This window comes from Erythranthe guttata, chromosome 5 (assembly GCF_056151865.1).
Source record: "Erythranthe guttata isolate IM_541 chromosome 5, IM_541, whole genome shotgun sequence".
NCBI lineage: Eukaryota > Viridiplantae > Streptophyta > Magnoliopsida > Lamiales > Phrymaceae > Erythranthe > Erythranthe guttata.
Genome location: NC_142537.1, coordinates 15,973,663 through 15,999,981, shown reverse-complemented (window position 1 = coordinate 15,999,981; position 26,319 = coordinate 15,973,663). Strand labels below are relative to the sequence as shown.

Here is a 26,319-nt window from a genome sequence, read left to right as displayed (position 1 = left end):
ACACTATCTGTTATTGTTATATATATTTCTTGCAAGTAATTTCACAAACAATTGCCTTGTCTCACTGGTTTGGATTGGCATATACATTTGAAGGGAACGAGAGTTTGAACCCCATACAAAGCATATTTTGGACAAAGTTTAAAAATTCGGTTCGGACCCGGCCCAGCCCGGAATCGATCCGAACCCGAGTGGACCCGCCCCGGACCCGGACCCGCCTCCCCACGGGTCGGTTTCGGGTCCTCCAAAACTCGGACCCGGACCCGACCCGACCCGGGGCCGTGTCTACCTGGAACTGTTTAGTTCCAAACTATAGTCGAACTCAAGCTTCTAAGGGTCGAATATACGGGCTCGTGAGCTGCCAACTCAAGCCCCTAAAATGTGGCCTTACCTATACTAAACCTAATATATTAGGTGCACATATTATCGAAAAATTACTTTCATTTGAATTTTCTGTAATCCAAATTCAAGAAAATTTACTAAATACATTTCAACCCTAAGAAATTAAAAATATAACATTAATTTCAAAATTTATGCACATTGTCTCTCAAACAACTTTAGTACTATGAGCAAATATTTGATACTCCCTCAATTCCGTAATATATGTCATTTTTTCAGAATTGTTTTTGTTCCATACCGCAATATAAAAAAATATTTGTATCATCTATGATGCACGAAAATTTCAACTCACACGCGTTTCCACATTTTGGAAACCGAAATTTCATGATACATGTCGGAAATATTTTGTGTCCGTTTCCATAAATATTTAAAAGTTTCGGGGGACGTTTCTGATAATAATGAAAAATTGAAAACACGTTTCCAAACAAAATGAATCCAAATTTCATAAAAAAAAAAAAAAAAAAACTCCGAACTGCATACGCTTAAAAAAATCTTAATTATTATGTCTCATTTTCACTTCTTGTGGTGCTTTAATATTTTTCTAGAGGTTAATTCCATACTAAAATAAATTTATATGCCCCGAATGTATTTGTGGAATGATATTAAACATTATAATATTTTTTAGAAATTATGAATGCACCCCTATATTATTGTTATTTACGTGTTTCCCCACGTTCCCGTATCCAACTTTTTGGAAAGCGGGGTTTCCCCGTATCCATTTCCCTGTTTCTCCATGTCCGCGTAGTGTCCGTGCTACATTGTCTGTCACTTTAGAATACAAATACAATATTAATTGTCAATTTTACTCTTATTACCTCTCTCTCTCATACTCTCTCTTATTTAGCGGTGAAAATTGGAATGAAATTTCCAGTTTCTGCCTATTCAGATCCGAAAATTTGCGATTTTGGAACAATATTTTTCAATCCAAATTTCGAAATTCCGAGTTCCGATAGTTCTGAAATTATTTGGATTGAAATTAGAATATGTATGAGATTAATTTCGATTTCCGATCCGCTTTTAAGTTCCGAAAAATTCAAAAAAAAATTCTGAATACTACACTTAATATACCAATATTATTCTGCATTTTATACTTTAGATGACCAAAAAATAGAAATTCCAAATCCGGCCGATCCCAATCAAAAAAATTTCGATTTTGGAATAAGTTTTTTCATTCCAACTTTCGAAATTCCGATTCCAATTTTTTTTAGAATTCATTGGAACTAGTTTTTTCACTTCCAAAAAAATCGGATTTTTTTTCTCCGAAAGAGCTTATTCTGATCCGATCCGTCCGATTTACACTCCTACTCTTATTAATTAACGGCAAGGACATTTCAGTCTAACAACATACAAGATATTAACCAAAATTGAATACTCAAATTTTCTAGTGCATAGCTGTTTTTTCTATTCATCATTAATCATTTTCTTGATTATCACTTACCTTTAATAAGCTCCTCAAATTACCTTTACATCACAAAATCTGAAACAAATTATTCTTTTTATAAACAGTTCAAAACTACATTATTATAATTTGACTTTTTTAATCTCTCATTACCTACCACTAATTAATGTGACTTATCCCCTTCGATTTCGCTTTATATATTCAGTAAATCAGGTGACAATTACCTCAAAATCTTATTACATCTTCATTTTTAAGTCTCATTTAATTCATTCTTATCTGTCAAAATGGTTAATCTCTACACTCTGATTTTCATCACAAGATTAAGAAAATTTATAAAATTAACCCCACGCGCCGGCTACACCGTGCGATTTCCACAATCTCACACGTGGCGGAAAGTGATTGGCTGTTACAATATCTGGTGGTGGGTGCATAAGTACTGGATTATTCCCGCCTTCAGGACCTGAACGATTTGCGGCCGTCGATTATAGAATGCTGTGCCACGTGGACAAAAAGCAGCTGGTGCTTACGGTGCGCCCGCGTCGCACTGAATCCATCGTCTCAGTTTAAAACCTCGCTCATTTTCTCCGAGCAAACAGTGTCGTATTTTTCGGGGAAAATATAATAATAAAATATTGCTGTTTAAAACAAAACCCGAGAGACGTTTCGTTTTTATTCTCCGGCTTGGCTTCGCCGGAAAAACTGGCCGGCGATCAGTTGAGATCGGAACTCAGGTGGAGGTAAAAGTAGTCTTCACACAAGCAAAAAAAAGTGAATTAAGAATTAATACTATTTTTATATTCCAAGTGCTGCTCCGCATTTCTCCTTTAGGGTTATGAACTCTGTTTTTTGATCATTCCGTCTGATTTCAGTCTCATTGTTCATTGATTGCATGTAGATGTTTAAACTTGTTTGCGCGGATTATGTTTTGATTTTAATTTTTTTTGAATAATTGATTTTTTATTGGAGGGTTTAGGGATGCTATTGGACGAGACTGAGTTTTCTAGGTTGAAATCAGATGTTTATTTATGGAAGTTTGGTTGATTTGATCTTTAATTGGGTTTCGTTTCGTGTTCGATGTTTGAATTAAGCATTTACGTTTTCTGATTAATTGATGTTGTTGTTGCATGACAGCCGGAGATTGTACGACGAAGGACGATGAATGTATGTGGAAGGACTTCAATTTTATGATCCGTGATTTCTCCTTTCGAAGCTAAACGTGTAAAATGGTATGTTCCCGACTCTGACTTTTAGTAAAATTGATGCAATTGTTTTTTTTTTGTTTCGTTTAATCGTTTGAGGGATTTGTGTGACTCGTTGGGCTTTTCTTGTGCTGTGTGAGAATCTATGGTTTCGTAATTTTGATTGGTTACTGAAGTTGATCTTTGTTCGTAGTCATGAGGTATGACTAGTCTACAATTGATTGCTGAAAATGTGTTCTGCAGATTCACTTAATGTTATTCACTTTGTATCTCTCTCCTTTTTACTGTGTTTTATGTAACTATGTGTTTATAAGCGTGTAACGTACGTTATATTGCTGAAATTGAAATGGTTGAACAAGGTTTGCTCTTGTGATTGAATTTCTCTGAGCTTTTCTATACCAGTATGTTCCTGTGAAGTTCTGTTTTCGACATTTTTCTACGTTGGTAGTTTGGTACCCAATGAATTATTTATATCCCGATCGATGTAATATAACTGATAAAACATACATGTGTGTGTCCGTGCACGTGTTTATGCGTGCATGCATATATATCTTTACGTAGACGTACTTTATGTAAATAAAAAATTGCCTTTTTCAAGAATAGTTATTGTGCCAATAGGTAATACACGTGTTTGCCACTTAAATGCTGTCGGAAAAAGTATGTCACGATTGTGTCCACACGAGAAAAACTCAATTATTTGTCCGTTTGATCGATAAGCGCTGTTGTGAATATGTCTAATGGCAATTTAGTCATTTTGTTTGAGCTAAAGATAGGGGAATTATAAGCAAGCTTAATGCTTAAGTAACATAATAATTGTTCAACGAGAAATGATATTTTCAACATGATTATATCTTGCAAAAGATTCTTTAGGATTTGCTTAATTTAAATTTTCGATGCATATTAGAATACCGATTCTCGAACACTATCTTTTTTCTTATCATTAATGTTAGCAGTGAGTTAATGTCCCTATCGAGATTTATTACAACTAAGGAAATGACATGATAGCTAACGAGGGTGTTTAAATTCCCTTAATGCAGAACAATTTATGAACGGCGTCTTTCAGAAACAACGTATATACTACTGCTACTATAGAGAATAGGAATCACGAGAAAAACCTTGTAGAATTATGTTTGGCCTGTATGTTCATATGCAAATCATAACGGTATATTAGTCAATTAGGAAAATATAAGGCTCACTTGATACTTTGCCAGTCTTTTCAGAACAACGGCATTTGGTTGACTAACAGCTCCGGTTCTCTAGCCAATGGAGAGATGTGTTACGACGCTACAACAAGAATCGATCAAAAACGTAGTCATCAGTGGTTTACCGGTCCATCCGAGCAAGAGCTATTTACAAACAAGAAGCAAGCAGTAGAATCTATTAGAGAAGTTCCAGAACCTGTTACTGTGGACGGTTTTTGGCGTGACGGGTCAAATTCTCAGTCAGAAGGTCAAACAGGTGACCGATTATTCGCCCCCAAGCCTGTCCGGTTGGAAGATCCCTTGTCCCTCAACACTGGACTTAGAAAAGTGAAAGTCAACGAAGTAACGATCCCAGACAACTGCTTTCCCGAGTTTATGGGAAATACCATGTTTCAGAGAAGTGGTAGTAACATGTATTCCGAACCTACTAACAACACCGACGCCAATTTTATGCTTACTAATCAGTACTACAATGGGATAGATAACAATTTGCTATCTATTGGCTTTAACGGAGGAAATTACAGTAGTACCCATACTGTGCAATATGAAAAGGAAGCAAGCTGCAATTTCGTAGCAATTAGTCCAAATTATGGAAGCAAGGGCCACGATAATTTCTTTGCGGTGGAACCCTTTTGCAATAGATTAAACGAGACATTCATGACTGCAGGTTCTACTTATAATAACAACAATAATATTCAGCACGATGCCCCTATTGTTTCGTTAGGTTCTCTCTACAACAAAGAGAATTCGGGTCTTCTATCAATGGTTGCAAATTCCAAGAACGGTGAAGAAGCTACAATATCTTTTGGAGGCGTTGAAGATAGCCACGAGGAGAGAGATCTCTCTGGCAGGCTCATAAGCAACTATGATCTTTTGCTCAACCAGTCAACAGGACAGAATGATTCTGCACAGCAGCTTAGTGCAAATGTTGTCACAGCAGCCACTTCGAAAACCGATGGGGCACAGATCAAGAATAAGGAGCAGAAGACGAAAAAGGGATTGTCGAATAACTTCCCTACAAACGTTAAAAGCTTATTATCCACTGGCATTCTTGATGGGGTTCCAGTGAAATATGTTTCTTGGTCAAGAGAGGTAAAATCGGAATTTTTTTTTTTTTTTTCCATTTTATTTGAGGTTTATATTTTCATCAAGGAATATTTGTACTTGCAGAAAAATCTTAGAGGAGTGGTGAAAGGGACTGGTTACTTGTGTAGCTGCCAGGATTGCAAGCTTATTAAGGTGATGGTTTTCAATGTTTGTCGTTTGTAGTTTTCCGAGCAATGAAGGCTGTATAAACGAGCATTGCTAATCGTTTGTATTTCTCCAACTTATGTTTTGTGCAGGCTATTAATGCTTATGAGTTTGAGCGCCACGCCGGTTGTAAGACTAAACACCCAAATAACCATATCTACTTTGAGAATGGGAAGACAATTTACGCAGTGGTCCAAGAACTGAAGAGTACCCCTCAAGAAAGGCTCTTCGAAGTGATGCAAAATATCACAGGATCTCCCGTCGATCAGAAAAATTTCGATACATGGAAATGTGAGTTCATCTTTTTTCTTCTAATGATAAATATGGATACGTTAATTTCTTTAATCGTTTTCTCTGACCTTTTTTTTTTTTTTTTTCATTCGCAGCATCGTATAAAGCTGCAAGCCGTGAACTTCAGCGCATTTACGGGAAAGAAGAAACGGTCGTACAATCTTGATATCTCCATCTCTTCATCGAGGTTGGTTGACATGATAACTGCTGTTCACTTAGCTAGTGGAGGAGATTGACAATAGGAAACATCTTATTTTGGGAACATTTAGATTTGTTTTGTTGTTGTAATATTTGATGCGCAAAAACTCGTTTAAACATTTCCGTTTCGTCTTTCTTCAATATAGCATGTCTGTTTATTATTGTGATCTTAAATCCTAACTGTGCTGCATGATATTGAAATTAAAGTAAAACTAGTCCACTGTAGTTGGATTATAATCTGAACTATACAATATTGACTCCAACTCTAGGGTACCATGATATATATATATATATATATATATATATATATATATATATATATATATATATATATATATATATATATATATATATATATGATATTTCACTCATGTAAAGTGAAATAGAAAACTCATACTGGTGTTTTTTTTTAATGCTGGTAGAGAGATATTATCTGTATCACTCGACCACCATTGCTAATGTTCGTTCGACTTTTATTTATGTTTTCGAAATCATTTTATTTTTACATAGAACTATTATGTGACAAAAAATTGTTTCCCCCTAGACGCCGTTCGGAGAATGATTTGTTTCTTGATCAATAATTGCTGTTTCTCTCTGATCTTGCGTCTTCCCCCATATGACTAGATACAACCCGAATACAATCACCGTAGCTCCGATTACCCTGCAAATTTTGCAGCAATTCTTTTTATCATTAATATAAAATTCCCGTATAATAAATCGAGATTATAATCAATAATTAGAAGAAGAAAAAAAATTATTACTTTCCGATGTTCAATTGCTCGGCAAAAATGAAAGAGCTCAAGACTGCAACAATAACCATATTCAGAGGATTAAATGAAGTGACAAAAACTGGCCCTTTTTCTTTCATTACAATCCCTGAAACATAGTAGGAAACTCCAGAACAGATTACACCCTGTAGTGTAAAAAAAAAAACATTTTTTTTAAGATAAAAATAAATAAATTTGTGTCGTTAAAGAAGTATATATAAATAAATTAATTAATTAATCTTACGCTGTAAGTATAAGCTAAAAGTTTCGTATCCCATCCTATAGACCAGATCGAAAAGTTGCCCCTCTCGACTGCAAACGTTAGCACAATCCCTTGCAACATTCCGGCCATGCATATCAGACAGGTCAGCGACAGTGGGGCCGCGTACGATTTCATCGTGATCGCCTATAAAATATTTTTTAACCAAATAAAATAAGTAAAAATTATTAAAAAAAAATTATTATATAGATAGATAGATAGATAAATAATTAATTACCTGGAGAATGTAGAAGATTGAGCAACAGAAACAACCAACAGTGATCATGAGAGCACCTTTGACTGGATCTTGGGTGGTTATTACTACATCATCGGCTGATTCGGAATTCGGTTCGATTTTCGTCCAAGGCAGCCCGATAATAGAGCCTTGCACGAGTGTCATAATCATTGCACCGCCAAGCGTTGCGAAAGTTCCCAAAATCTTTGCGTATCCGTGTGCTCTTCTAACGTTCACTTTTTCGAGCCTTGCAATATTACAAAAATAACCCCATGATTTTTTTTATCGTATTGAATATAATGACCATCTAATCGTTTTCGTAAGTCTAGTACTCTTTTTTTTTGTGTTCCTTTCCGTTTTTTCGAGTGTTTATGTAATTTCAAAAAAATAAAGTTACTAGTTACGTTGTTTAAAATGAGAAATGTGTAATATACAACACCAAAATCAATATATACATACATATATGTATATATAGGAAGAGTTTGTATGTATAGTATACCTTAGAGCCCAGGCTAATAAAAAGGTGATGGCGGGAAGAATATTGCACATGGCAGTTGAAAAGGTGGCTGTTGTATGTTTCATTCCCATGTAGTACAAGTTCTGATCTATTACAGGCCTGTCCGTACATATTAATTCATTACAATAATCTCTAGAGAGAGAAACATATCTAGAGAGAGAGAGAGAGAGAGAGAGAAGTTACTCCAAGAAGGCAAGTAGGCCTATCTTCCACAGAACAGAGACAGTCATTTTTGGTCTGATTTTCCTGTTAATAAAAACAAATTATCTCTCTTCAAATTTCGCACACACAGAGAGAGAGAGAGAGAGAGAGAGTACGTATATATATTATACCTCTCAAGAAGCAAGGCAAAAGGGGCAACAACGAGAGTGGCAATGGCATTTCTGTAAATAGAGAGAGTGTAATTGCTCATACCCTGGTCAAGAGCAGTCTTTGCAATAATGGCAAAACCAGCATAACCAAACTGCATGAAAACTATAGCCAAATATGGCTTTACTTTCTTCACTAACTTTGGATCCATTTTTTTTTTCTTTTCGATCCGTACTAGGTTTATGTTTTCTGTTCCTACCTAGCTATATATATGGTGATGGTAATAATAATGATATATACATATACATATATTGATATATATATATATATGCATGTATATATATTTCGTGTGCTTCTTTTCTTTTAATTTCATTCTTCTGCACACATATATATATGTATGCTATATACACGTACGTGCACATGCATATTGTGTATGTGTGTTTTATTTTTCCTTTGAAGGAAATAGAGAGCTATTTCTACACGAAAAAAATCAGTTCTTGAATCAATGGGAATCCACTACACGTAACAATTATATTTTTTAAACACGTGAATTTTAATTAATTAATTAAACCCTTTTAATTTGCAGTGAATTATAAAAAATAAAAAAAATAAAAAATAAATAAATAATTTCTTTTTGTGTTATTATTAACACTTTTTAATAATACCGTTTTGACGGCTTAAAGATGATTTTGACCATTTTGGAGTTTGAATTCAGCAAAACTCAAAACACGAAGTTTGTGGTTCTTTGAGTTAGGTTTCTAATCCAATTTAAATCACCAATATTGGAAGTCAGGTGAGAAAGATATAAATGAATTAATGAACATCGTCTGCAACTTTGATGTTATGATAATGTTATCGAAAATTTAGAATATAACTAATTTATGCATAACTTTGTCACTCAATATTCAATGTAGCTGATTTGAATTGGTTTAAAATTATAACTCAAGAAACTACAACTTCCATACATTTTTGCCAAATTCATAATAAAAGAAGATGGGTCAAAATCACATTCAAAGTCAAAACTATATTAATAAAATCGAAACAATATTTAACATTTCGGTAATTGAAATGTCCCAATTTTCCAAAAAGGGGTGTAACATAATTTTGACCTTATTAAACAAATTACATCCACAAATGAGTATACCATCATTGGAGGAAATATTGAATTGTTATATGTTGGCTAAATATGAGTAACTATCCTAATCATAATTAGACCACATTTACAGGAAAACATCACAAGATGCTAATACCTTAATATATTTCTGAAAATTGAAAAATGGGGAAGAATTTATATATTGTTACAGAAAATATATTAATTTGTGATGACGATGGAATAAAAATTTTAGACAATTATAGTAGACGACGTTCAATAAGTTATTCCAACAGAAAATGGGAAAAATACAATTTTCATCCTAATGTTTCAAAAATTCAATATTTTTAGTCATTCTGTTATTTTTTCGATAAAACTAACGGATTAAAGCGTATCACTGCCTTAACTAGCAAACTAACTATAAATTGACGAAAATGACCAAATGTTTAAATTATTGAAATATGAGGAACCAAATGTGTTTTTTTAATCAGTATGAGAGACTAACTACGTGATCATTGCAAACTTGAGGGGTAAAAACTGTAATTTCCCCAACATAAAATATATTAAAATAAAAGTCCATTTACAAAGCAATTATTTCATTTATTTCCTCCTTTATCCTTCCAACCAATATGCGAATAAGGTGGTGTTTAAAAATATAAATTTGTGATTATGAGTTAAGTTGGAATTAAGTGTTTATTTTTAAAACTTGTGGTATTTACAAATTAACTGAAAAATCAACTGAAATAGAAAAAGCAAACACATAGGTACTTTTGAAATTATAGCTTAAAACAACTTAAATCAAGAGAACAAAAGCAAAAGTTTGTATTGCAAACTTCTAAAATTAGATTATGAGCAAATAAAAGCTCATAATTTATTTCTAAAATTTTTTGCAAACACCACCTAAGAGCCAATTTGACCACCAATTAATTTTAGCTAATGTGACAGATCTGATTTCTAATGTAAACATTTGTTGAGGGAAATTTAAGTACATAATTGTTGCACATGGAACAATTTCTTCAAGTGTCAACTAAATAAAAATCATTAATAAAAATTGTTTATTGTTTTGGTATATATACATATCATGAAATCAGATATTTTGTTCATTATAACATGCACATGTGAATATTTGTTGGTGATCAAAGTATACTATAGAGACAATCTATTAATTTATAGTATATCATACTTGTAAAAAAACTTTATACTATTTTAATTCATCTTTATTTTATTTAGTATATAGATTTTATTTCAAGATTCAACTAAATTTTATATGTGTGTATTTTACATGTATATGAATGGTAAAAATTTACCCAATGTATTTCACCAGATGTAGCATAGTATAAACCGTCATTCAATTCGTACCCATATACAATTTTACATACAAATTAAATAAGAAATAAATAAACTATATTACTATTTTACATTTTCTTTTAGTTACTGCCGCTTATGTGTAGGCAAGCATGCATGCAGGTTATGTGTAATCAATGTTATAACCAAAATTGGATTTATTTATTTATTTTTTAATTTTTATAATGTAATTGTAAACTCCTTGTATTATGAATTATTAAAAAAGTTCTCGTATTATTTTTATTAGCATAACATATATGTATTTATTTGCCTATCAAATTAAAGGTTATGGTGAAATAAACTATATAAGTAATATAACATCCCGTTTGTCTAAACTTATTTTAAATAGTTGATAAATCGTTACATTTGAATAAGTCGTTTCAAGAGCTGGTAAGTTGTTAAGTCTTATTATTTAAATCAATTTTTGAAGTGGTTGGTTAATATATACGTCGTTTTTAAAGTTTTTAAGATTTTAAATAAAAAAGATGGGGTGTATATATATATTTTCTTAGCCCGTTTTTTACTAAGGTTATTTTCTATAGCTGATAGGCTCTTACATCTGATAAGTTATTACGTCTTATTTTTAGAATGAACGTTTAAAGTGTTTGGATAGTGAATTTACAATTTTTTTTACTAATTATAAGATTTTAAATAAAAATATCAGATATTTTTTTTGTAAATATCGTATTTGCTCTTTAGTAGCTTATTGTTTAGATTTTTTATAAAAAAAATCACCAAACACTTTGAAAGAGTTTATAAGCTCCTTTTAACAGCTTATAAGATTAGCTAAACACCGTATCGTCAGCATTAAATGACGCAATTGACCCAAAAAAATATCCCACTATTTGTAACTTAAGTGACGAGCTTTCCATCCATGAGAAAACTTCATTTGCCAAGAAATTGTTAATTTGGTTATAAGTTATACTAACCAAAAAGAATTGAAGAAAAATTTGGGCACGTCATTTCCAATATAATAAATTTGTTATGTGACCAAACCACCAAAAGTACTTCCCACGCAATATATCAATTTGGGATCATATCTCAAATTATCATATTCATTTTCCTTTTTATTCCATTAATTTGTTGCATATTTAAATATATTCACAAAAAATAATTTAAATTTTAAAAAGTACCAAAATCTTAAATTGCATTTTAATTGAAGAATTTGAATAACATGGGAATGACTATTTTACCCTCATTTTTATGGTTAGAAAAAAAGACGAGAGAAAATGCAGGAGAATTCCTTTTAATTTCACTATCTAATGGGGAGTCTACTTCAATCCACGATGATGAAAAGAGAGATAATTCGTTATATTTTATTGTTGTTTTGAGTTGACGAAAAATTAACATTTTTTTTCTCCTTTTTTTTTGTAGGTGATTTTTTTTTTTGGCATAATGTAGGAGGGAAGACTTTGGATCCAATTTCGGATAATTTGAAAAAGTGTAAAACACGAAAAATTTAAATACTACATTTAAATTTAGGGGTCTTAAGATACAAGTCCCTGGTGACAAACCTTATCTATATAATATATAAATTGAAACCCTCATAGCTTAAGAAATCGACATGTGGCATATCTATGTGGCATCCTACTCATATCTTACGTGGAATTAATTATTCCATATACTTTATAAACATACAAAGTCCTCATTAATTGTAAATCTTCATTATTTGGTAACATTTTTAATACATATTTCCAAAATTACTAAAAAATTAAAACATTTCCTTATAAAATTTGCCATAATTTAGAAACTAATATTATGGCAATATAATTAGTTAGTTTAATATAATTCGTTACATTAATATTTTCTAATCTTTTTAAATTTACAAATTATAAATATTTTTCAACTAATTATAAATATGGAGTACGAAATATTGTAATAAAAAATTGAAATGTGATTATATATATATATATATATATATATATATATATATATATATATATATATATATATATATATATGTGTGTGTGTGTGTGTGTGTACACACAGGTTGTTGAGGATGATTTTAATCACTTGATTTGATTTGTTCAATTAATTTTGTATATGTTTGACTTTATGTTTTACGTACGGATTTTGTGTGTGTGCTGAAATGGTAATTAACTAAATCCACAAAATGAAATTTAATGTAATTGAACACTATGGTAAATAAATGTATAATAACGTAAACTGTAATACAATAAATATGGCAAATAAAATAAACCATATAAGAATATTATATTTATTCAAGACGATAATTTTGGTCAAATATTAACCATATAATTTCATGATCTACTTTCATCAATTATTACAACAAATACAGTTTCCTTAATATCCTTTCATTAACTTATTTAAGATGTTAAAGTTAAGTATAAATACTCTTGATCCTAACTCATTCATCTCATTCTTCCTTCACACGTTTTGTTATAATCACATCAAACCACGGTACTTGCCTAACATTTTGTTCTTTCGTCTTTTTGTTTTGCAATTGTATTTTATTTTTCTTAATTTTTCGGCATGTTCATCCGAAACATGTCATTTGTTGTGTATTGTTTATTATCTTATCTGTTGAAATATATACATATATATAACAATCTAACTCATCTTTTTTGTTTTTGTTTATTGAAAACTCATGGATAGCATTGTCTATGTCATATGCAGCGACATCGGCAAGAGAGAAGTCATGTGACGTTGTGTAGCCTACAAAGATATGATCCATATTTATGGTATGGATGTATTTTTACAAAATTTTATCTTTGTTTTTCCATCTTTTGATTATACATGCGATGATTGTAAATTTTATTTCGACAAGGAAAAAGTTAAGGTTAATGAAGTTGAGCGTGTAATAAAAACTAAAAAAATCGAGTATTTCTTGATTTATAATAGAGATTCATATATACTTTATTCAATGTATTTTAATAAATTTTATTTTATATTTATAGCCAAAAAACGTTTTTAACATGTTTTGCAAATTATTTGTCTTTCTTTAATTTTTTCCCCAGGTATTATTATGTTTTACATGTACTTTCATTATTTCATATAATATTTTTTTTATGCTTATTTAAGCATATACATGTTTTTAGTCTAACATGTTATTTGTTATTTTTGTAGATACATGAATAACATTAACATATGTATTATGTATGGCGACATCGTGCATCGAAGCATTGCAAAGAATTTTGTGAATCTCTTATGAATTATTCAGGGAAAAATTTCCATTTGTTTTCGTTCCTATAAAGAAGTGATGAATGTACAAAAATCTAACCAATAACTTTTTTTCTTTGTATATAACTCTATTTTTTTAAATATTGTTTCATTACATTCATATATATATATATATATATATATATATATATATATATATATATATATATATATATATATATATATATATATATATATATATATATATATATATCCGCCATTTAAAGTTTTATATATGTGATTTTATAATGTGCATTACAAATTGCATCCCCTACTTCTTTTTATATTTTGGAATATTCATTGTTTTCGGCTTTTTTTTTTATTCATTGAAATGTGGTGTAATGTTAATAATGTATTATCTCTAAATTAATAGGGGCAATTTTCTATAGGAACCCTTCTATATTGTAATTTATGTGTGTAGATCCAAATCAAAAATTCCATGTTTTAATAAATTAATAATATTTATTGTGGCAAATCTTAGTTAAAATCAAATCAAATCCCAAAAAATCTCTTATAAAAACAAATTCCAAAAAATCTCACTTCCAATTATTAACTAAAAAATTAAATTAATTCATAAAAGAAATATACAACTTATTTTACAAACTCATACTCTAAAAACGCTACCGATAACTCCGGGAACTGTGACGCTACCCGCGACGCCAATGACTCTGTACACTGCAAATAGCAAACTGAAAATTAAATTTTGTATTATTGAATTGCAAACAACGAATTACCTATGATTTCGTCAAATGCAAACAGCGAACGGAAAAACATTCAGAATTTGCATTATTAAATTTCAAACAAAAAATTACCTATGACTTCGCCAAATGCAAACAGCAAACTGAAGAAAAAAATTCAGCAGAATTTGCATTATTGAATTGCAGGCCATAAACTACCTATGACTTCGCCAAATGCAAACACTAAACTGAAAAAAAAAAAAATCATCATCATTAAAAACACTAGCAAAAAAAATGTTTATGGAACACGTTGCAAACATCAAAAATATTAAACAAAATATTTGTAAAATATAACTTAAGACATACCTTGCAAATTGTAAACCAGAGGAATCGAAATCTCAACACCAAACGCAATTCTTCAAACAACAGGCAAAGTTAAACCAACCTGCAAATGGAAATTGCTAACAACAAACGATGGGAAGGTTTTACATACGGGAGACATAATGCGAATTTTGTCTAGAATTTTGGATTTTTGAATTTTTTTTGGAGAGGAGAGGAGATGTTTGTTGTCCTCTTAAATTCTTTCACCAAGAAATATCTCATAATCTAAAAACATCCCTATTTTTCCTTCTCCACAATATTTCTTCATAGAAAAAATTAAAGAAAAAGAAAAAAAAAAGAACAGAGAAGAACGAGAGAGAGAGAGAGAGAGAGAGAGAGAGAGAGAGAGAGAGAGAGAGAGAGAGAGAGAGAGAGAGAGAGAGAGAGAGAGAGAGATGCAGATGGAGAGATGAGGGAGTAAATATAGGGTGAGAGAAACGTGAGATTGGAGAGAGAGGATATATGAGATTTGTTTCTTATGAATTGAGGGTGTTTATGTCTATGTACTAATTATTTTATTTTATTTCTATTATTTTTTTTTGTCAAAGAACTTATGCCTATATTCATCTAGCAGCTGTTATATTCATCTAACAACTATGATCTCTACCTATATAAATCCAAAATAAGGGGTGTCTAGCAAATTTCCTCAAATTAATATAGTAATTTCATGTTAATTAACTTTAATAACATTTCACGCTTGCTATAAATGTGTTTACAATTTAAAAAATGAAAATATACAAATAATTACAATTATCTATTTTTTTTTTCAATAGGTACATTTTTAATTTATTTACAAAAATCGTAAAATATTTCTATATAATTTTCACAAACCAACAAAAATTTGAACGAATAAATTATTAGATATCAATATTTGGACTCTGTTTAGTTTTTCCATGTTTTCTATATTTTATTTATAGGTAAATTACAGGCACCCCTGACGTAAAAATAAATGTCTTACAAATCCCTATAATATTGGTAACTACATATATCCACCTGAGCTATTTATTCAACTTACAATTATACCTTTATGGAGTTATGAGTAATGAAATATTGAAAGTTTCATAGAATATTCGTTATGAATTTTCAAATGTACTCCAAGGTAGTAAATGTAATATATCCACAAGGGGATAAATGTAATTTTTTTTACCGCATGGGTACCTGTAATTTACCCGTTGTTTGTTGTTTTAATAAAAAGGTAATTTAGATAATTCATTCATTCCATTAAGGTCCATAACATGTTGTTACTTTTAGGGAAATTCGTAATTAACAATGCCACATGTTTTTTTTTAGACCATTTTTTATGTTTTTTTTTATATTCTTACCTCTATGTAATGGTAGTAGCAAAAACCAATTGAAATATTCACTTCGTCGACCAATTTATTTTTTTCCATTTATTTATTGTATATAGAAGTAATTAGTATTAGTATTAGTATTAATATTAGTATTTGTATTAGTATTAGTATTAGTATTAGTATTAGTGTTAGGATTAGGATTAGGATTACGATTACGATTTCGATTACGATTTCAATTAGATATAATTATAATTAGTATTAGGATTATGATTAGATTTATTATTAGTATTAGGATTAGGCTACGGGATTATGATTAGTATTATAATTAGGATTGAGATTAACATTAGCATTAGCATTAGCATTAGCATATTATAATTATCATTATCATTAGTATTAGTATATTATAATTATCATTATCATTAGCATTAACATGTTATGATTATATGATTCACATTAGCATTAGCAGTATGAATAGGATTAGCCTTACGATTCTGATTAGAATTAGAATTAACATTAGCATTAGGATTATGATTCGTATTACGATTAATATTATGATTTGGATTAACATAAGCATTAGCATTGCCATTAGCATATTCGGATTAGGATTAGCATTAGCATTAACATTAGCATTAGCATTAGCATATTAGAATTAACATTACCATTAACATTAGAATTACAATTATGCTTAGAATTAGAATTAGTATTAACATTATGACATTATGATTAGAATTAGGAGTATGATTATGATTAGCATTAGCATTACAATTGGCATCAACATATTAGGATTATATTAACGTTAGCATTACCATTACCATGAACATTAGCATTAAAATATTAGGATTATGATTAAGATTAGAATTAACATTAGCCCTAACATTAGCATTAACATTTTAGTATTATTGTGTTGGGATTAGCATTAACTTTAGCATTAGCAGATTATAATTAACATTAGTATTAGCATTAATATTAGGATTAAGATTCACAATAACATTAGCATATTAGTATTAGCATTAACGTATTAGTATTAACATTACCATTAGCGTGTTATTATTAGTTTTAGTGTTATGATTAGGATTATAGTTAGGATTATGAGTATGAATAGTAGTAGGATTAATCTAAGATTATGATTAGTATTAGAATTAGAATTTGGATTATATAATTAGCATAAACATTAGCCGTAATATTAACATTAACATATTTTAATTAGTAGATTAAGATTAGCATTAGCGTATTATGATTAGCATTAGCTACATCATTAACATTAGCATTAGAAATATGATTAGCATTAGCATTAAAATATTAGTATTAACATTAGCATGTTAGTATTAGCATTATCATTAACGTATTATTATTAATATTAGTGACAGTGTACTTATTAGGAGTATGATTAGTATTAGGATTATGCTAAAGATTGTGATTAATATTATGAATAGGATTTGGATTAGCATTAGCATTAACATTAGCATATTATAATTATGATAAGCATCAGCATTACGTATTATAATTATGATTCGCATTAACATTAACATTAGTATTAGAATTAGGATTAGCATTAGGATTGAAATAAGAATTATAATTAGAATTAATTTTACCATTAGGATTAGTATATTAGGTTTAAGCTGATGATTAGGATTAACATTACCATTACATTAGCATATTAGGATTAGAATTAACATTACTATTAACATTAACATTAACATTAAATTAGAATTACGATTAGTATTAACATTATAATTAGAATTAGCATTAGCATTAGCATCAACATATTAGGATTATGATTAATATTAGCATTAGCATTACCACGAGCATTAGAATTAACATATTAGGATAATGATTAGCATTAGCATTATCCTTAGCATTAGAAACATGATTAGGATTATGATTAGGATTAGAATTATGATTATGATTGGGATTAGTATTAGCATTATCTTTAGCATTAGTGTTAACCTTAGCATATTAGTGTTAGCATTAGCATAATACTATTAGCAAATTACAATTATAATTAACATTAGCAGATTATGATTAGCAGTAATATTAGGATTATGATTAACATTAGCATTAACATATTAGTATTAACGTTACCATTAGCATTATCATTAGTGTGTTATTATTAGTAATAGTATTAGTAATAGTGTTAGGACTAGGATTATGATTATGATTATGATTATGATCAGTATGAAGATTAGGCTAATGATAATCATTAATACTAGGATCAAAATTTGGATTAGGATTAGCATTAGCATTAGTATTAGCATATTATAATTGTCATTAACATTAGCGTAGTAGGATTTGCATATTATAATTATCATTGGCATTAGGCATTGGAATATTAGTATTAGGAAATTATAATTATCATTAGCATATTAGTATTAACATTACCATTACTATTATCATTAGCGTATTAGTATTAGTAATAGTGTTATGATTAGAACTTGGATTGTAATTATGATTAGTATTAGGATTTATCTAAGGATTATGATTAATATTAGGATTATCAGTATCATTAGCCTTAGTATTAGCCTATTAGTATTAACATCAGCTTATTAGTATTAGCATATTACGATTAACATTAACATTAGCATTGGTAGATTATGGTTAGCATTAGCATATTATTATTATTAACCTTACCATTGGCATTCGAATTAGTATTAGCATTCACATTCGCATTAACATTAGCATGGCATTGGCCTTAATATTAGCATTGGCATTAGCATTAGCATTAGCATTGACATTAGCATTAGCATTAGCATTAGCATTAGTATATTAGGATTTGTATTAGTATTAGTATTAGTATTAGTATTAGTATTAGTATTAGTATTAGTATTAGTATTAGTATTAGTATTAGTATTAGTATTAACATTAGTACTAGCAATAGAGGTGGCATGGATATGTCACAATGTCGAGAGTTAAGAGTAGATGTGGCATAAAGATACTCATCAAGTCGGAATCTAGACTCTGATGTTAATTGCAATCTTGTCTACAAGGAAGCTTTTCAGCGAATATGAATTTAGATCATAAAAAATGTACATTGTGATTCAACTACACATTTTCTTTTTATTATTTATATGAATAATTAATTTTTCAGTCTTAGATATTTTTGCACTTTATATCAATTTTATTGTCAACTCCAATGAAGTTCCTTTTTATCAAGATAATATAATATAAATTGTATTTTTTTTCTTACACTTTTATGTTATCATTTATGTTTCAGTAATGCGTATTACAGATTGCATATGAATAACAAAAAATGAGCAGGTTACTCTCAATGTATTAGATAAGTTATAGGTGATGTCAATGCATCTGTTATAAAACACTTTTTGATAACTAAGTTTCATGTTAATGATCCGAGTGCATCAGATGAGATAATTGTAACAATTGGGTCAACTGATATATCTTTTTTGCTCCCATTAATGAAAGTGTCAGTTTTGTGAATAATATTTTTTTGTCGATCATACCTGGAGAGGAGAAGGTCTATTTCAGCTCTGATAGTATGTGCAAGGAGGAGTTATTATCGGATGTTAACGCAAAAATATATTCTCCGGAGTTTCTCAACACCATATCATGCACCGGAATTCCACCACATAAGTTGACATTGAAAAAAAGTGTTCCCGTTATGCTCATCAGAAATATTGATCAGATCAGAGGATTGTGCAATGGAACAAGGCTTCAAGTTATTAATATTACTCATTTGTAGGTTTATTTTAATTATACTATGAACTTGCTATGGGCTCCGCTCACTATATTTTATGAAGGTAATTTTTTTACAGTGATTTTATGCCATTAAACAGTTATATTGGTATTCATTTGATAACAATTTACCTATTTTCGTACGATCATGTACAACATATGCAGATCAGTTGCATTGTATTGAATTTGTTGCATGCGTTTAGGGCGGTTGGTATGAAACAAAATAACATTGATTGTTTGGATCAAATTCAAAATTTCAACGTTCATATGTCATTATGGTTGTACAAGTTTGGGACCAACGATATATTCGTTCTTATTGCGAGGAAATTAAAACTTTCAAAATTTAGATTTTTCATTCATTCCGGCTTATTTCATCTCTTATACCATACAAATTAGTTTTTTTTTTAATATTTTCTACTTCTTTGTATTGCATATCAACAATTGATCTTACTATTTTGAGAACCTTTTTATTACTCAATATTTTATTTATGATGAATACCCCGTGCATCGCACGGGTGTAGTACTAGTTAGAACTAAATGACAAGTCTAACTAAAATTTGTTTCACATCCTTTATTAAATTCATTCCAAAAATATCCCTCCACTCACAAATTCGAAATTACACCAAATTGTAAATATACTATGATGAACTATGATATTATTTAACATTTTTAAGTTTGCATCTAGCATTTTTTTTTTATTTCTACGCGAAACACGTTTTTTTTCTCGTTTTTTTTCATTATATAAAAATATATTTTTTTCCCATTCTTTTCTACATAAATTGAAAATTATGATTTTCTTAATTTTTTCGATCGTAGACAGCTACAGAAACACATAGGAAGCCGTAGTAATCAGTAGTCACCCACATATATCTTGAAACCCTAACTCCTCCTACAAACCCTAGCCGCCAGACACCCATGGACATCCAAATTGATTTTTTTAAATTTTCCCCACCAAACCCTAGATCCGCTCCTCCACCACCACTATCCACTACCACCATCACCGAGCGCCGCCATCACGCCATCATCCATGCCCAACACCGTCGCCGCCCCTTCTACCATAGATCTGACCTGACACCACCATAGCCGATGTCTCCTTGTCGCTACAACCATCATCTTATTGCCGCCGTCTCCACCGCCATAACCACCGCGAGAAAGATATATCGAAAAAAAAAAAAAAAATATATATATATATATATATATATATATATATATATATATATATATATATATATATATATATATATATATATATATATATATAGAGAGAGAGAGAGAGAGAGAGAGAGAGAGAGAGAGAGAGCGAGAGAGAGAGAGAGAGAGAGAGAGAGAGAGAGAGAGAGAGAGAGAGGAAAAAATTAAAGAAAAATAAATCTGAGAGACAGCGAGAGAGCGAGAGAGAAGAAAAATAACGTCGTGACTTTTATGGACTTAAGTTAAGGGTAAATTAGGAATAAAAGAAAAATTGAGGATATGACTTATATTTATTTTTCCAAAAAAGATTTAGTTCATAAAAAAATATTAAGGTTGCATAAGTATTCCACATCTAATTATGTTTCCAACTAGGGACCTCTAGCATATTACCCCTTAAATTTAACCATGGCTAATCTCTCCAACCAAACGAGCACGATACTACATTTTAATACTTTCAAATCCAGCACAATTAAAACTTAGTTCAAATTGTAAGGTAAGAATTCAAAATCTATTGTAATCATCCAAATAAATTCAAACGATTTGGTTTTACAGATTGAAATCCATAAATGATCTCCACAAACATTGTCATTGTAATTTAACAACACTGTACACAAATTACAGTATTACAGTATATATAGCATATAAAAAAAGTCAGTTGTTTAACAACATTTGATCCCCCATTCAATTTAACCACCCCATATTGTGTTAATCAACCATGGTTAGTCGCAAGGTTATGCTTGTTCGTATCCTTTTTGAGAAGTTGAAAAGGCAAGACTTTGATCTTTCTTTCTTCACCAAAAAATGAACCCCCCCCCCCCCCCCGGTGATTTTGTTGAAGTAGAAATCAACGGACACAAAATCAATCAACCGATGGATCTCACGATCAAGCTGCTTTCCTCTTGTCTTCAAGAATCGAGCCCTCTTTAAGTGCTATTTGTGCCTCGTTTTCTCTCCCCAAAGCGAAAAGAGCAGAAGCTTGCAAATAGGAAGCAATGTGCCAGATGGGAGATATAATTTGCGCTTGAACTGCATCGTCGAGCGCTTCCTCGGGCATATCGCTCATGAGGTGTGATAAACTTCGACGAGCATACATGGTCGGGGAAACCATAGTTCCAACTTCAATAAACTGCACACGAAAAAAAAAAACTAATAACCTGTCTATTATATTACTCTTTTAGATAAATCCGAATAATAAGACAGTTCAAAAAGGGATGGGATTGATAAGATTGGTTGGATTAGTTATCAGAATATGCCAAAATTAGGCTTGTGTAATCATAGGGGTCGAGTTTTGACTAAATATAAAACCCGGGTTCGTTTTTAATCATCAGCTCGAAACCTAAACCCGAAAACATTTGACAGAAGCTTGATTAATATTGTGTATTAAACCTAATCATGATTCCCGAACAGGGCCGAATGTTCTAACCTGTGTGTAGCATTCAATTGCAACCTGAAAATCTTTATTGCGAAAAGCTAAATCACCCTTCTTCTTTGAGTTCAATGTTTCCTGCATTTGATTCGTCCACATCTGAAACGAGAGCTGGATAAAGGAAATAATAGTTTGTTATTATCGAGACTGATTATTTAGCCAAAAAAAAATGGTAATACAGATTATTGTGCAAATATATAATGATAAATAACAAACCTCAGTAGCTGCTCCCTCGTCATCTTTGTAGCCGAGTTTATCCAAAATCTCGTGTATGGCAGTTAAATCTTTTCTTAGGCATGCTTCACCGAGGGCTGACAGAGGTACAACATCTCCACCTTGAGGTAGACCCATCAATACATGTGAAGGAATCTGCAATACGTATTTTTAAGTTTAATAAAAAATCGCTATATAAACCATAATGACACCAAATATTTAGATATATGTATGTGTATGCATGCATGCACAACAAGATCGAGTAATTACCGTTTCCCTAAATTGGTTATCCTCGACGATCTTTACAATATTAATCAGACATAAAATTATGCAGCAATTTCAGTATTCAAATCAATATTGCAAATTTATCGTTCTTCATGGCAGATGAGAAAAAAAATCAAATCAATTTGATTTTATTTAATTGCAGATTCTGTCGTTTGTATCGACTAGCATGAATGTTGTCAAACAGAAGGCATGAAAGCCACGGAAATAATTATTCACAATGTTTTAAGTCATCAGAGTTTAGAAAAGAACCAAACCTCAGTTTCCTTCTGAAGAGGGATTAAAGCAGTAACCAATGATTTAGGATCCGGCCTCTCACGGGATTCATATTGTAAACATCTCGAAGCTAAGCGTACTAACTCAGTTCTGTCATCGTTCGAAAATTGACCTTCCAAGCAAGAATCGGTCAACATTTGGAAATTTCGATCCTTAATCAAATCAAGGGCCTGACACCACAAAAATCGACAACACTAAGTAAATAAATAAATAACGATTATGCAATACGAAAAATAAAGCTACCATAAAAAAAAGACTTACATGACTTGGTGGAATGTGTTTACCGCTGAGGAGGTCGAGCAAGAGCGTGCCGAAGCTGTATATTACACTTTCCGGTGTAACTCTACCTATACGAATTACGAGGATTGAGGTGTCAATAGTTTAACAATCTCGAATACAATACTATAGTGACATAACGAGTTTAACGGACTTCAATAGAATATCTCAATACAGAAAATACACAAACCCGTATAGTGTACACTAATATGTAGACTCGACAGAAAAAAAGAAAAAAAAAACCGAGAGAGAGAGAGAGAGAAATGATTAGTAAGAATATGCATATGCATTGGATATTAACCTAAATGCATCAGTCTTAAATTGAGAGTCATCATTAATGTGCGCCAGATAATAAAAATCAAAATCGTTTAATTTTGGTGGAATATCCTCCATAATGCATGCAATTGGAGTAAAAAATTCTTCTTTTGGTAGTGAGATTATGTTCATACCAGTCCTTAGATACTCAGGGGGAGTAAATGCCAAGTTAGTACTGTAGCTCTTTCCGTCTCTACTGTTCTTCATCAAACCAAAGCACGACAGTTTCGGATTTCCCTCCTGTTCATAAAACTGTGTCAGTCGTCTCACAATTCAGACAAATAGTCAAAGTCAAACTAATACCATGAAACTCCGTGCTTACATCATCAAAGAGTATTCTGTAGGCATTCAGATCATGGTAAAGAGAGCGCCCTTTGCTTGTACAGTATTCTAATGCTTGCGCGATGTACAAAACTACCCTTAACCGCATGGCCCACTTCATAGGATGTGCTTCCCCTGAAGGTAGTTTAAACATTGTAAAATTCGATAAAAAAATATTAAGGGAGATGAATCCCAATGTGATAGTCGACATATATGTTCAATATACGTGTCGACTAAAATTTTCTTTACTTGAGGAAATTTGAGAAAGATAAGGCTCTCAAAATAAAACTAAAGTAGCCCGCGACGAGTAAAAAGTAATTCCACGTGAATTGTTCTTCCACCCTAGGCAAACTAAATTAAAGTCTAAACTGTTTACGGTATCTAAAGCATGTCAACAGTTTTTGGCGCCTAAGTTTCTAATTAAGCAGAGATTCATTAAAAGGCGAAATCGAGGCTATACTTTAGGTTAAAGAAACTTTACTACGTAAATATAACACCTTTGTTTTTTAACAAACGGGAACCCACTCTACATGCGGAGTGACAGAAACATGAAATTTACGAAAATTCAACTTTGAATTGGAATAATTACCCGAAAAAAAAAATTTCACCTTGCATGAGATGTACTTACAGTGAAATAGATGTTTAGCAAGTGTCTCATTGGGCATAAATTCAGCGACAAGTAGTCTCTCGTCGCCTTCACAGCAGCAGCCAAGCAAGTTAGCCAATCTATTGTTCCGTAGTTGACCAACAGCTCTCGCTTCTTCCTGAATGTTTTAATTAAATAATATTTAATGCATTCGATTATAGTAATAACTAATAAACACGAAACTCAATCCTGCACAAAGCTACAAAGAGCACTAAGTGAAACCACACAAAATAATATGTGCGACGGCGAAACAATTATTCTAAACAATCAAGTACCATATATCATCAATGTTACAAAAATTAACATAAAAAGATAATTATTTTTAATGGAAACATTACCAAGAACTGGCGAGAATCGGGCCAAGCAGATCTGTTAAATCGCTTGACAGCTATACGTCTCTGATTATCTAATTTGCCAGAATAAACCACATTAGGAGCTTTTTCGCCATGTTCCGAAACTATGTTCTGTGCTGCAAAGCCGGACGTAGCAATCCTCAGTTGTTCGACTGAGAATTCACGAAATGCGGGCAAATCGCTGGTTTCGCTTTTCTCCTCATTTTCTGCATCAGAATATTATTGAATTATTCCACAAAATAAAATCCGACTTCTTGACAGCTCATAAGATTCGAAAATTACGAAATAAAAAAAATAGAAAAAAACTTTTCTAAGTTTTAACCAACCAGCATTACTGCCTGCATGAGAAGGTCCATTGCGCTTCGATATAAAACAACACCAGGAGAGTTTTGAACTACAACAACCCATCTCAGCAAGAGAAACGAGAATCAAAACTTCGCCAAAAAAACGACTATTTCCTGCGCTCAAAGTCTGTCCATCTTACTTAAGCCTGCAACGTAAATCGAAATTATATTTCATATAATTAAGACGTCTCAAGTACGCAAGCTGCAGTATATTTTACTTACGAACACTAACGGGTGATAACTGAAATCAGAAAACACGAGCCCTCAAGTACATACTGCCCTAATGAATATTTTTACAAGATCGGAGAAATTCATAATAGCAACCATAGAATTACAATATACTAACTGGTAATCAACTGGGTTATTAATTATTCAGCACCAAACACAAACAAATTCAATATGCAAATATGCTTCAGCTGATAATATAAAACCACAAAACCAGATTTATTAAAAATTAACCCACAACAAAAACCCATTACTTATTTCAATTTTTATCAATCTATATAAGAAGATAAAGCACAGCAGTTCTTCAATCACATTTACAGTTTAAAAATCTCGAGAAATTTACCTATAATGAAGATTCGAAGATCACGGATTAACTAATGCAACAATTCAGCAAATCTTCTGAGTCAATCTTAACAACTCACCCAGTAAATCAGAGTCCACAAAAAAAAAAATCCAGAAAACCCTAATTCCCCCAAAAAATCATATAAGAGAAAAAACTGAAAAAAAATCCAGAAAACCCTAATTCCCCCAAAAAAATCATATAAGAGAAAAAACTGGGAGCTGATTCTGAGAAGATTGTAGATATAAACAACTTTATAAATGGAGGTTCGTTGACCAAGCTCGATTTGGTCAAAGCACAATGTGAAAGTTGCTGGTACTACTGCGTGTGTGTGTGTGTGAATCAAAAAAGAGAAATAATTGAAGGGGCATTTGTGTGTAGACCGTTGAACTTTAATAAGTAATTAAGTACTATATCCTATAAATATTAATTATATC

The 26,319-nt window shown here is 31.1% G+C and overlaps 3 protein-coding genes across 3 annotated transcripts; 1 reads left to right on the top strand and 2 right to left on the bottom strand.

The window, feature by feature from the left end:
• Nucleotides 1-2,389: 2,389 nt before the first annotated feature.
• Nucleotides 2,390-6,097, top strand: LOC105956916 (uncharacterized). The gene is made up of 6 exons (XM_012980826.2): nucleotides 2,390-2,532; nucleotides 2,927-3,021; nucleotides 4,206-5,288; nucleotides 5,367-5,435; nucleotides 5,540-5,738; nucleotides 5,834-6,097. Exons 2-6 carry the CDS (start codon nucleotides 3,019-3,021, stop codon nucleotides 5,902-5,904), a joined length of 1,425 nt encoding a protein of 474 aa, XP_012836280.2. The 5' UTR covers nucleotides 2,390-2,532; nucleotides 2,927-3,018; the 3' UTR covers nucleotides 5,905-6,097.
• Nucleotides 6,098-6,314: 217 nt separating this feature from the next.
• Nucleotides 6,315-8,392, bottom strand: LOC105956917 (WAT1-related protein At2g39510). The gene is made up of 7 exons (XM_012980827.2): nucleotides 8,047-8,392; nucleotides 7,898-7,960; nucleotides 7,697-7,813; nucleotides 7,201-7,444; nucleotides 6,948-7,109; nucleotides 6,698-6,849; nucleotides 6,315-6,597 (listed from the first exon to the last, which is right to left on the bottom strand). Exons 1-7 carry the CDS (start codon nucleotides 8,232-8,234, stop codon nucleotides 6,477-6,479), a joined length of 1,047 nt encoding a protein of 348 aa, XP_012836281.2. The 5' UTR covers nucleotides 8,235-8,392; the 3' UTR covers nucleotides 6,315-6,476.
• Nucleotides 8,393-21,351: 12,959 nt separating this feature from the next.
• LOC105956918 (serine/threonine-protein kinase BSK7) lies at nucleotides 21,352-26,276 on the bottom strand. The gene is made up of 12 exons (XM_088817772.1): nucleotides 26,061-26,276; nucleotides 25,886-26,005; nucleotides 25,300-25,463; nucleotides 24,959-25,179; nucleotides 24,603-24,738; nucleotides 23,976-24,109; nucleotides 23,788-23,893; nucleotides 23,324-23,409; nucleotides 23,044-23,232; nucleotides 22,508-22,660; nucleotides 22,289-22,402; nucleotides 21,352-21,991 (listed from the first exon to the last, which is right to left on the bottom strand). The coding sequence occupies exons 3-12, from the start codon at nucleotides 25,379-25,381 to the stop codon at nucleotides 21,749-21,751; spliced, it is 1,464 nt and encodes a 487-aa protein (XP_088673898.1). The 5' UTR covers nucleotides 25,382-25,463; nucleotides 25,886-26,005; nucleotides 26,061-26,276; the 3' UTR covers nucleotides 21,352-21,748.
• Nucleotides 26,277-26,319: the final 43 nt, after the last annotated feature.